Consider the following 12,423-nt stretch of genomic DNA (forward strand, 5'->3'; position numbering starts at 1 on the left):
GATAGCTACAACAGAAAACCACAGACTGGGTCAAAGAAAAAAATGTCTTTTTGGTCCTAGAAGCTGGGATATCTAGGCAAGGTCAAGTTGCTAACAATGGAGATGACCTCTTCCTGACCCAAAGACATCCATGATCTTAATATATCCTCACATGGCTAATAGGAAATTCCTGTTTACCAGAATAGGGCACAAATGCCATTCATGAGGCCACCACCCTCGTGACCTATGACCTCTCAACATATGTCTTAACAGTATTCCATCTTGAATTGGATTAGGACTTTGGCATGTGAATGTAGCAGGGAGAAGATACACACGTACTATCCATTAAAAATTATATTTATATAAAACTCTTCTTCCTCTTCTCATCTTTCCTGTTTCCATCTCTTACCTTCCTCTCCGGTGGTTTACAGATTGCCTCAACTTAATAAGAGCTCGCCCTATAATCTCTCTTGAAATGCTCACGAGGAATCTTGCACACCCAGCGGCTCATCCAGTTGACTCTTCTCTTGACTTCCTGTTTGTGAGCCTGTCTGGGTTTCCTTCCTCCCAAGGTTGGCAAATGTGTAACTGTGGCTAGTGGTTTGGCAATGGTATTCTCTTTTATTCTCTCCACGGCCCTTTTCATACACAGGGAGACTCGGTTTGCCATTGTCACCAGTGAGTGACTCTTCCTTCCCTTTACTGACTGTTTTGTTCCCCCTCTGAACCTGCCATCGAACGCAAAATCAGACCACCAAATAGGAACCCACCAAGCCCTTGGCCTCAGTAACACCACTGCCTTCCGGGCTTGATTTTCAGAGGTGAAGAGTAAGCTTTTGACACTAACTATAACTTCTTGTCTTTCTGTTTCCCTTTGCCTATCATTGATACTTGCTTGAAGAAGACTAGAGTGTTGCCAAGTGTGAACTCACAGCTATGTGCTTGGATGCAAGACACACACTTCATTTACAGCAATCTGCTCTTGAAATTATAATTGAAATGTCAACCTCGTGTCTCTTCTACTGGTTATACAAACGAACATCTCCTAAATCATTATTATTAAATTAAAATCTCCTTATTGTTTTTCTCTGCTCCGCAGAAGTCTCAGGCACCTCTGTAAATGTCTTTCCATACTCCATGCTTCCCCTGGTTAATCTAATCCTTTGAGACCTTGTCAAATGCCACTTCTATGTCGAGCCTTCTCTGGCTTTGGAAGTTGGCTAATTAGCTCCTGGGTGGTTCTTAACTTTGCTTGATGTTCTGTATTTGTAGACATTGGAATGATACCTATGTGTGACCACCCAAGGTTCTACATGGCATGTCCTAGTTTGCCCTCTTATTCACAGATGAGGAACTTCACCACTGTGGTTAACGCAGACATTACTTCTAACTAGTGGCTCAGACCAAGTCTTTTGCTCAACTGTGTGTTACTTTGCTTCAGTCTCCAATCCTGTTGGCATGTGCTGCTGATGTCTCTTGAGGTAGGTATCATGATTTCAATGGTTATCACCCTGTGTGGCTCACAGTGATGGATATATTATAGTAACACTGCCTACCAAGGTTCAACACTGAGCTGTGAATCATTTCTGTGCCCTTTACCTCATCCCACACCTGTGCTCTATCACTGCCCTGACCAGATCGCCTTCTAGTGTCTGTGTAGTCTCTCATCTGTATGCAGTTGCTGCCTGTGTCAAACTCTATCTTGTTCTTTCCCAAACTAGCAACACCTCATACCCTGTCTCACCACCTACAGTGTAGACCTTGGACAGTCTGATTAACATTCTGCTATGGTTCTACTTCAAACACTTCAGCTCATAATTGGCTCTTGGCAGTCAGACCAAGTCTCTGGCCAAGACTTCAGGGCAGAACTCATGTTCTTGTAGACATCTTCAGTTCAATGTCTAGTACCTAGCCCAATGTCTGACACACAGTAATCAAAACACCATGCCTTGTGTCTGGTTTTGCTCCCTATAATGGCTGTAGTAGGGAGTATGTATCCCCATGTTCCTGCCAATGGTTAATTTGACAAACCTCTGGAAAGCCTCCTGCTGCAGGATTACTCTGGGCTGCAAAATGCTTCCTTATGAGGGAACCATTGGTGACATTGGACATTGGGCAACCTAAAAGTTACCCCAGTACATTTCTTGCTCCAAAATTTATAGGGGAAAAATGCTGCCCTGATATTAACTTCAGCCCACCTGGAGAATGACCTCAGTTTCTCCCCGAGAGTAAAACAGACTTGTGTTACACACCTCTAGCTTTACCCAATATACTATTTTCTCAAATAAATAAATAAACAAACAAACAAGCAAACTCACAATGCCTTTTCAGCATGTCTCAACTGTCTCACGAACCCAAGACAATCTCCTGGGATAGATGCCATAGGAAAAGATGTTTTCCAGAGGTGAATAGCAAGCACCTCTCACTGCGCCCATTAACACATCTCTAGCGGTCCTTGAGACTTTCCCAAATGAGACTCTGTGGGAATAGATAAGAAGCAGGCCTGTGGGGTCTGACCTGTGTTTTAGACTCATATAGGCAGTACTGGCTCTCTTAGTTCAGGCAGGGCATATGCTGATATCACTTACAACGCAAACCTGCCAGTTTGGTTTCACCTCCTTTCACAAGTGATCTGACAAGTGAGACTAAACTCCTTACTTCAGCCCTAACTATTACCACTTCCCTGGGGCTCACACTGCAGCCCAGAGAAGGGAAGAATCTCATAGGTTTCTTAAAGACAGGAATCAGAGGATATTGACTGCCACAATCACTTTAAAAACTAGGCAATAAATACTTTAGGAGCAATGGGCCAATACAGAGTCTCTTCTGAAGCCACACAGGAAGAAGCAGTAGTGAGCCCCCACACACCACAGCTGAATCCAACAGCATCAAAGAAAATAACACAACCATAGTGTCAGACACTATGACTCCTGGAACAAAGGAGTCATAACTTCCTTAAGTAGACTCTGTTTCAAGAGTCACCTTTTACCTGACATTTTGTCTTCAGGTACTATTCAGTGAAGAAATGTTATTTAAAATAATTTCCTAAGAAACACAGTCATGAAGCTTTGATTTGAGTTAATCTTAGTGTTTCCTCTCCACAAGAGCCATCTCTGAAAGCAAGACAGTTTTGGAGCCTTAGGTAAAAGAGCAAGGATCAGGAATAGAGGCATCAGGCCTGCCTCATTTTTCTGTGGTCCTGTTATCTCAAAGGGCTCACAGAAAAACAAGTTCCCCTGAAATGATCTAAAACCTAAGAATTTCTAATTACATCTTAAAGAATAATATATGATATATTGATGATATATATGATGGCATATGGATGTCAAGGAATACAGAGATGAATTCTTAGACCAGTTAAACATCTCTCAAGAAGCAATGACCTAGATCCTTAATAATTTTTTCAGACCACTGTCTATAAATGGTGACTCTTTATTTATTCAATAATCACTTGTTAGAAAACGTTTCATTGTCAAGGACTTATTGACAAACATGCTCTCGGGCAGTTTCCAGTCAGACATGAGAGAAAGGTGACTAGAGGAGGGGAAGATGGCCCATTTGGTGAAGTGATTTCTGCACAAACATGGAGACATGCTGAGTTTGATCCCCAGAACCCATATAAAATAGTCAGGCATGGAGCCATACATCTATACTCAGAGAGCAACGGACCTGGACATAGGAACGTCTTCTAGGACTTACTGGGCAGTGACTCTAGCCAAATGCGGAGGTTCCAGTGAGAATCCCTGTCTCAAAAACTAAGATGTAATGCTATTGAGAAAGACATCTGGTCTTGAGGTCTGGCCTCTACAGGCACGCGCGCACACACACCCACACACACTCACATACACACACTCATGCACATACTGTACATACACACTCACATACACACTCTATAAACACACATACATACATTTTACACACACTCATATATACATACTGCATACACACACATGCACACACACTCACATACATATATCTCATATACACATATACTCGTACATACATGGTCACATACACACTGACATACACACACTCACATTCTCATACACACTATACATACTGTACACACACACTCACATACATACACTTTACACACATACTCATACATATTTATATGCTGTACACACACATACACACACACTCACCTACACACTGATATATATACACTCACATCCTCACACACACACATACCCACACTGTACACACACACACTCTCATATACACACACTGCACACACACATACAAAACTCCCATACACACACACTCACACACAGAAAGAGAGAGAGGGAGAGGCAGAGAGGCAAGGGATGGAGAGAAAAATAGAGAGGATACAATGACTCAAGGATAATGAGGTCTGCCCGTGAATGCTCAGAGCATTCAGAAGCACAGAGGAGGAAGGCGAGCTCACCCACCGGAAGTATGCAGTCAAGGAAGACTGCCTGTGAGCTGATCACATCAAATGCTTGAAAGAAAAAAGCCCTGGACTTCAAGCCTATGGTACAACACTGTAGACGTGGCTGATCCAAGGAGCTTCAACACAGAGTGGCAGGAGGACAACGCTGAGTGGCCAAGCCGTGTCACACAGGGCCTTGTAAGCCACGATTTAAACTGTCAGGTTGAAGGAAGTCCAATGGCTAGCCATTGAATGGACGTGAGCTCATGATTGATGCCGTGGCAGCTACATTTAAGAAAATCTGCTCTAAGTCTCTCACTCCCATCTATGAGTCTGCAGCCACCAATACCTGCAAAAGAAGCCTCCTGGCCCTTCACAGTCAGCAGCAGCATGGACTGTTGGGTTCCACACAGTTTCTGGCAACAGCACAGACCACTTGGTCTCCAGCGGCAATACTGGCAGGCCATGAACCTCAACACAGCCCTCAACCACAGCAGGAACCATGGGCACATCATAGCCCTAGAGAGCAGTAAGGCTACAGACACCCACATGCCCTCCCCTGGAAGCAACATGGGTCATTCCTGCCCCCACCCTTCCTCACCCTACCCTACCCTAAAGAAAGAAACAGTCTAGACAGGAAGCCATTGGAGAGAACTCTTAAACATTGTGATTAAAACATGTAGCTCTACACAATTGATGGCTTCTGTCATGGGGGATCAGGAAGGATTTGTTTTTTCTTTAAGGGGCTAGACACTGAGAGTCTGACTAATCTCCAATGAGTATATGAGCAACATAAATTAGACTTGGATTCATTTTTTTCTCTTTCTTTCTTTCCTTCTTTTCCTTGGAGGAGGCTGTAAGGGTTAGGTAGGGGTAGACCTGGGAAGACTGGGAAGTGAACCTGATCAGGGTGTGTTATATGAAACTCACAAATAATCAATAAAAAGATTATGCTGAGAGGGAAAACAAAACAAAACAAGAAAATCCACTCTAGTATTTAGGTGGACTGAGGGAAAGAGATAGCCAGGTGACAGTCCGGTGAGAGGAGGGAAGGACCAGGCATCACACTGCAGAAGGGATAGTACAAAGAGAGAAGGAACCACTTGGTGTGACAATTACTTCTGCTTTCGCTTTGAAAATTCCACTGTTTTCTTTCAAAGAGGAAACAGAATACTGTCCCTTCTGTCCCATTTACGAATAACCCAGCTATAATCTAAATGGGCACTGCTGCTACACATAATAAAATTTGAAATATTTGAAATATTTAGAATGGCACCACCTATCATACCAGTCCCTGTCTGTCTAGGAAGAGCTACCGTGCCTGAGCCTGTCTTCCTTACTCCATGAGACGCAAAGCTGCTCATCTTTGCCGTCCTGCCCTAGGCATTACTGGAAGCTCGTGAAGCTCGGCAAACATCAGATTAGGGGAAAATGAGATGCAATAGGTCAGATGTGTCAAACAAACCTTCAGAAACATGGAGGACAAAAATAGGTCTCCTCTGCCCCACTTGATAGGGAACACATGACAGCAGAAAATTGAACTAATTTTCTGAATGGAAAAATAAAGGCGAGTAAATGTCGAAAAGCTCCTGGGAGAAATGCCCCATGTTAAGAGCAATGTTAATAGAACCTCCCAGGGCCAATGGCAGCAAGAGAAATAGGAAAATAGACCCACTGAGGGAGCTGGAGTGAGTGCAGGGTGGCTCAGGGAATGAGGGATTCCATAAATAGCCAATCTCCACCAAAGGACAGAATTCACTGGTGCTCAGGACCAAGAGAAGTGGGTCACGAGCCACAGTGGTGATGGCTCCAAGTCAGAGGTCATACAGATGACACAGTACACCTGCTAACCCCATCTGCCATTTTCTTCTAATACCTCAGAAACTCTAAAGATGTGGCCATCTTAATTTATCTGTCTTAATCGGGGCTTCTGTTGCTGTAAAGAGACACCATGACTATGACAACCGTTATAACAGAAAACATTTAACCTAACCAGGGCTGGCTTCCAGTTTCAGAGGTTCTGTCCATTATCATCACGGCATCACAGGAAGACATGGTGCTGCAGAGGTTGCTAAAAATTCTACATCCGGATCAGCAAGCAGCAGGAAGAGAGTGTGAGCCACCATGTGTGACTTAAGTTTCTGAAACTTTAAAGCCCACTCCCAGTGACACACTTCCTCCACCCTAGTCCTTTCAAATAATGCCATTCCCCATGAGCCTATGAAGCCATTTTCAAACTACCACCTCCTCTGAAGATAATTACATCTCTACTTCTTACCTAACCCATACCCCAACTGATATTAGATTCGGAGTGGTTATTAAATAGATATCTTTCATTTTATTTTTAATTAGCATATACAATTACATTTCGTTATGGACTTTCAAATTTTGTTTCTCCTTGCCCTTCCTCTGGGCTCTCTTCTCCCCGCCCCTTCCCCTCTTTGAACTCCACCCCCCTTCCTCCCTTCCTTTCTACATTCCTCTTCTGTGTCTTATCATCTTCCCCCTCTTCCACACCTTTCCCTTTCTTGTCTTTTTCTAGTCTCAGGGCCTACATGGCACTCACACCCACAACTTCATGAAAGCCTCATCAGCAAGGACCCATGCATAAAAGAGAACGCATAACTTTCTTCTACTTTCTAAATTTCAGGGACTATTTCAATGTTAGATGCTCTCTTGTTACCTAAATATCCCATTCCTCTTACACACAGAAGACAAATTTGTCCCAGTTGAATAATGACATCCTTCCAGTGCAAAACACTAAAGCCACACAGGGAACATGTTATCACTGAAGGCCTTGACAACACTGTTGTTGGGTTTTTTTCTATTTCTCTGTCCTTATAACATATACATATGCCTATAGGCGCACACATTTTTACAATTTTCATGAACTTTGAGGGCTAGAAGGATGGCTCACCAAGCCTAATCACCAATCCCCAGGACCTACGAGGTAGGAGGAGGAAAAAGAATCCACTGGAGGGGGGGGTTGGGGATTTAGCTCAGTGGTAGAGCACTTGCCTAGGAAGCGCAAGGCCCTGGGTTCGGTTCCCAGCTCCGAAAAAAAGAACCAAAAAAAAAAAAAAAAAAAAAGAATCCACTGGAGGAAATTGTCCTCTGGCTTCCAAGTGCACACCTTGGGTATGTGCCAGTGTGCACGTGTATTCATCCACACACAAGTGAATGAACAAATTCAAGAGTAGATCATGGGCATGTCAAAGGATCACACACCAGGTAAAGGCACTTGGAACAAAGGCTGGTGACCTGAGCTGCACCCCCAGAACTCACAAAACAGAGGGAGAAAACTGATGTCTTCAAGTTCTCCTCTGACCCACTGACATGTGTACTTACATACCTACACAAACACAGGCACACGAGCATGCACACGTGCGCGCACGCACACACACACACTATAAACACAACTAAAATTTTATATTCTCATAAACGTTGGTTACTCTAACCTCCTGCACCTTCCTCTCCACACTTATGATATTCATTTGCTTTTACCCTTCATGGTAGAACCAACCTTTTGGCAATATCCTACAACAGCTCATACTCTTTCAGGTTCTGGCAAAATTCTCCTACTCCCACTCTATTTACATATCTGGAACCAAAAGCAACCATCCATTGTGTCCAGTGGCCACCTCTTGCTTGCCTTCATTTGAAATGGTGACTCTACAGACATGACAGAACATACCTAACTATTCTCTCTTTTCATTTTCAGTTTCCTGCCCCGTTTGTCAGAGTTTCCCTTAGTTCTCATGACAAGCTTTTCCTACTATTTAGAATTAGATCGGATGTGAAGTATGCTCATTGCTGTATGTCTGGGACATGAAGTGAACAAGAAGCCATAGATTTTACAAGATACTTTGATGCAGCTTCCAGGAACTGTCCAGGGGACACCTTCCCCATTTGCTATTGCTCCAACTTGCCTTGGAAACCGCACTCACACGCCCAATTTGGCACCAAGTCTAGGCTCTCTTCTTCTGATAAATCACTTAAACTTGGTCACATAGTGAGTTTCTTGTGTTCCTGCCTCCACCTCCTAAGTACTGAGGGTAAAGATGTACACCACAATGCCCAGCTTGAGTGTTGCTTGGATTTGAACCTAAGCAACTACTCTACTGTCTTAGGGTTTTACTGCTGTGAACAGACACCATGACCAAAGCAAGTCTTACAAGGACAACATTTAATTGGAGCTGGCTTACAGGTTCAGAGGTTTAGTCCATTATCATCATGGAAGCAGGCAGGCAGGCATGGTGCAGGAGAAGCTGAGCGCTCTACATCTTCATCTGAAGGCTGCTAGTTGAAGACTGGCTTCCAGGCATCTAGGATGAGGTTCTTAAAGCCCACACCCACAGTGACATACTCACTCTAACAGGGCCACACCTACTCCAGCAAGGCCACACCTCCAAATAGTGCCCCTCCCTGGGCTGAGCATATACAAACCACTACTGTCAACTGAGCTGCAGCTCCAGCACCTGTGAGGGACTTCTGCACCTCTGAAGAGGTCATTAGATCACAGCTGACAGTCCCATGCCAGTCCACATCCGCTTCTATGACAAATGCTGCATCCCAATGACAAACCTACCCATTCTTCCTGCCTAAGTTTACCCATATACATAATACACTTGCTCAAGCTACATATGTATTTCAGGCAAACAGACAGCTATAGTTTTTAAAGGAATCCATAACTTCAATGCAATTACTATTAACAGAAATTGTCCTATAAGAGTTGATAAGAGGTTTCACAGTATCTTAGTGATCGTCTTCCTAAAACACAGAGAAGGTTTTTCTTCAGTTCAGGGCTGTATTCTTGATCTCTGAACAGCCAGAGGTCTTGCTGCTTAGGGGTCCTAAGACTGAAACCTGATAACAGGGTCATGTGATTCCACTGAAGCTGATGAGCTGAAGAACTGGGAACTTGAGTCTACTCATCTCGTATTTTACTTATTCATCAAAATGGGAATTTCTAAAGCCTGCCGTGTTCCAGAGCATTCTCACACAGGTACTCACATTGCCTTCGGTGGCCATACTGGGTGTCAGACTGCCAGAAACAAAATCTGGAAGAGAAAAATATTTTCAGTTAAGTATAGGCTTATACTGCTCATAAAATCATATCCCTCTTTAGGTAGAGGGAGAAGGTATCGGCATTATGATTGATAAACTTCACCATAATGATAATTCATTAATTGGCTTTTAATCTCAAATTCAGTAAATCAATGTCTTAGAGTTGAATTTGTAAAAATAAGCCATTTTTGGCTGAACATTACCAGTATGTTTCTGGCAATGAACTTGACACATACGGCTCAGATACTTTGTTGCATTTGGGGGTTGGATTTTGTTGTTGTTGTTGTTGTTGTTGTTGTTGTTGTTGTTGTTTGTGAAGAACAGTGTGGACATGTGGGCAACATGGAATAATTGAACCATTGCTATCATCAAATGTCATAGATGTAGCCAACCCCTCAGAAAGTCCCAGCTGTGGTACGAAGAGAAGTCCGTTCGCACGTGCCTGTGTTGTAGCGGGGCACCTGAAGAAACAAAGCACTCTGTGGCTTCGACTAAAGCAAATGAAAACAGAAGGGGGAAACCTGGCCTCGCAAGACACAGAAGTTTGCTGACGTCCCAAAGCCACTGAAATTCCTGGAAGTGGGACATTTCCTAACTTACCCCATGACACCTGCTCAGATCCATACCCCTCACTCCATCGACCTGATCTCTTATCTCAAAGGTTCCCCAAACTTGAAGACTGCCACCCCATTTTTGCAATTTGTATCTTTAAAACTGTAATTTGTTGTTAACAAACAAGGTAGTGGGGTTCCTTTGGGTATATTTATGTAAATATGCTATTATGCTTGGCTTTGAAGATGCTCTCCCTGGACCCAGGGATCCTTCCGTCTCTACCTCTCCAGCACTGGGATTATAAGCACATGCTACCACACCTGGGACATCCATGTCGGTTCTGAGGATTGAACTGGGGACATCATATTTTTGTGGCAAGCATTTTTTTCTCCCAGGACTAGTTACTCTTATTTTTTTCTATAACTGTCATAGTTTTATTTTCTTAGGGTTGAATAAAATTCCATTGTGTATATTTTCTGTGCTTTCTTTATCCATTTATCTGTTGGGAGATATCTGACCTGGTTTCATTTCTTAGTTATCATGAGTAAAGCCACACTTAAGCACAGATATCCACATGTCTTAGGGCCCTTCAGCTTTATACTTGATACGGTATGATGCTACTTTTTAATATCAAAAATTCCATAATTTCATAGAGGGGAATGAGACATTTATTTATAAAGTGTAAAGGAAACACAAAGACTGACACTTTAAGCATGTAACTTTCAATGTACTTACAAAAGTCACCAACTAGAGAAATTGTCTATGCATTTAGTACACACCAATAAGAAAATAACAAAGTTACAGAAGAAGGAATGAAGGGAAATTCAAATGACCTACCCTTAAATATTAGCAGTAAAAGAAGCATAAAATAAAACAATTTGATTCCATTTAAGTGGTGAAAGCTGACTTTAGAGGAAGCCTGGAGGAAGACAGCCATTACAGATGTGCTAGACAGCTGTTTGAGACCATACCATCGATAATGGTAATTGTGTAACAACTGAGACTCACTGAGACTTTTCTGTGTGACATAAAGTATCTTAGCACCACCACACCTAGCAGGAAAACAGTTTGCAACATATTGCTAATTAAAACATGGGTTGGAATATATTTGGGTTATCGTCTGGTTGGCTTGATTTCATTTGGTTTTGGTTTTGATTTTTCAAGACAGGGTTTCTTTGTATAACTCTGGCTGTCCTGCAACTCACCCTATAGACAAGGCCTGGCCTCAAACTCAGAGATCCACCTGCTCTGCCTCCTGAGTGCTGGGATTAAAAATGTTTGCCCCCACCACCCTCTGGGTTGAAATATGTACAGAGTAATAACCAGTTTTACTGGCATGCCTATGGTTCTAACACTCTAGAGGATAAGGTAGGAAGATCATGAGCTATGGGCTAATTTGGGCTACATAGTCACATTGTATCTTTACAAAAGAATTATTGGATGATTCCATTATTTAATGCAAGAAAATAACTTTAAAGGATGAAGCGATGACTCTGTAGTTAAGAACATGTGCGGCTCTTGCGTTCACTCTCCAGCCTCCATGCAGAGCACACTCACAGCCGTCTGTACCTCTATTCCAGGGAATCCAAAGTCCTCACTGACCCCTGCAGGCACCTACACACATGGCCACCCATCACCCCACAAAAGGAATTAAACACAAGTCTTTAAAGATATATATCAATGTAGCAAGAGAAAATAAGTCTGAATATATTTTCAGGAAAAGAAAACAAAAACAAAATGCCTACAGTGATTATCCTTAGGAACTGGAATAGCCAATCATTTATTTTTATTGTCTTCCTATTTATTTCCTATAATAAGTTTTTGTATATAAAATAATAATGTTGATAAAGATTCCAATGAATATTTTATCGACTAATGTGTTTTTAGCATCCATTGATTGAGAAAATGCATCACAAGCTAAAGATAGCACTTCTAGGTAAAGAGAAAAAAATAATGTAGACATTAAGAGCAGATATTTTGGATTGGGCTAAAATAGAAGTAAAGACCCCCATCTGTGAGATGGAGTTAACCTAATCCATATTCCTTTCTTGGGGTTAGACAAGAGCAAAATGATGACAGGTCTTCATACAGCTGAAGGCATGACCTAACTCATCATAAAGTCTCACAAATCATGTGTTATAGACATATCCATTGCTTAAGGGAGGATTGGTAACAGTCGGCTGTGCAAACTGTTTAATAATATATGGCACGGCCCTTTGAAAACTGTCCTTACTCATCCTGAAAGCTAATTGGCCTCTTCTTTACTACAATACAGCAGCCTACTTTCTTGTGTTTCTTCAGTATGTGGTATATAACCAAACTCTCTGGTAAGTTTGCTGTGCTGTGACATATAATTATCAGAGCTTCTTATTTTAAAAATAGCATTATTAACCCCTTCTTAGATGGGAAAATTTAGGCAATTGATTAGAAAG

General features: G+C 42.3%; 2 protein-coding genes across 7 annotated transcripts in view; one reads left to right on the plus strand and one right to left on the minus strand.

The window, feature by feature from the left end:
• Positions 1 to 12,423, plus strand: part of Oprm1 (opioid receptor, mu 1) — a 253,352-nt gene that overhangs the window by 192,575 nt on the left and 48,354 nt on the right. The gene's annotated exons all lie outside the window — the stretch shown is intronic.
• Ipcef1 (interaction protein for cytohesin exchange factors 1) overlaps positions 1 to 12,423 on the minus strand; it is a 202,794-nt gene that overhangs the window by 103,694 nt on the left and 86,677 nt on the right. For all 4 annotated transcript variants that reach the window (XM_063266112.1, XM_063266118.1, XM_017589333.3 and 1 more), the window contains one exon: positions 9,386 to 9,432. In XM_063266112.1, the coding sequence (XP_063122182.1) occupies positions 9,386 to 9,432 (47 nt within the window). The remainder of the gene's footprint in view (positions 1 to 9,385; positions 9,433 to 12,423) is intronic.

Source organism: Rattus norvegicus, chromosome 1, assembly GCF_036323735.1.
Source record: "Rattus norvegicus strain BN/NHsdMcwi chromosome 1, GRCr8, whole genome shotgun sequence".
NCBI lineage: Eukaryota > Metazoa > Chordata > Mammalia > Rodentia > Muridae > Rattus > Rattus norvegicus.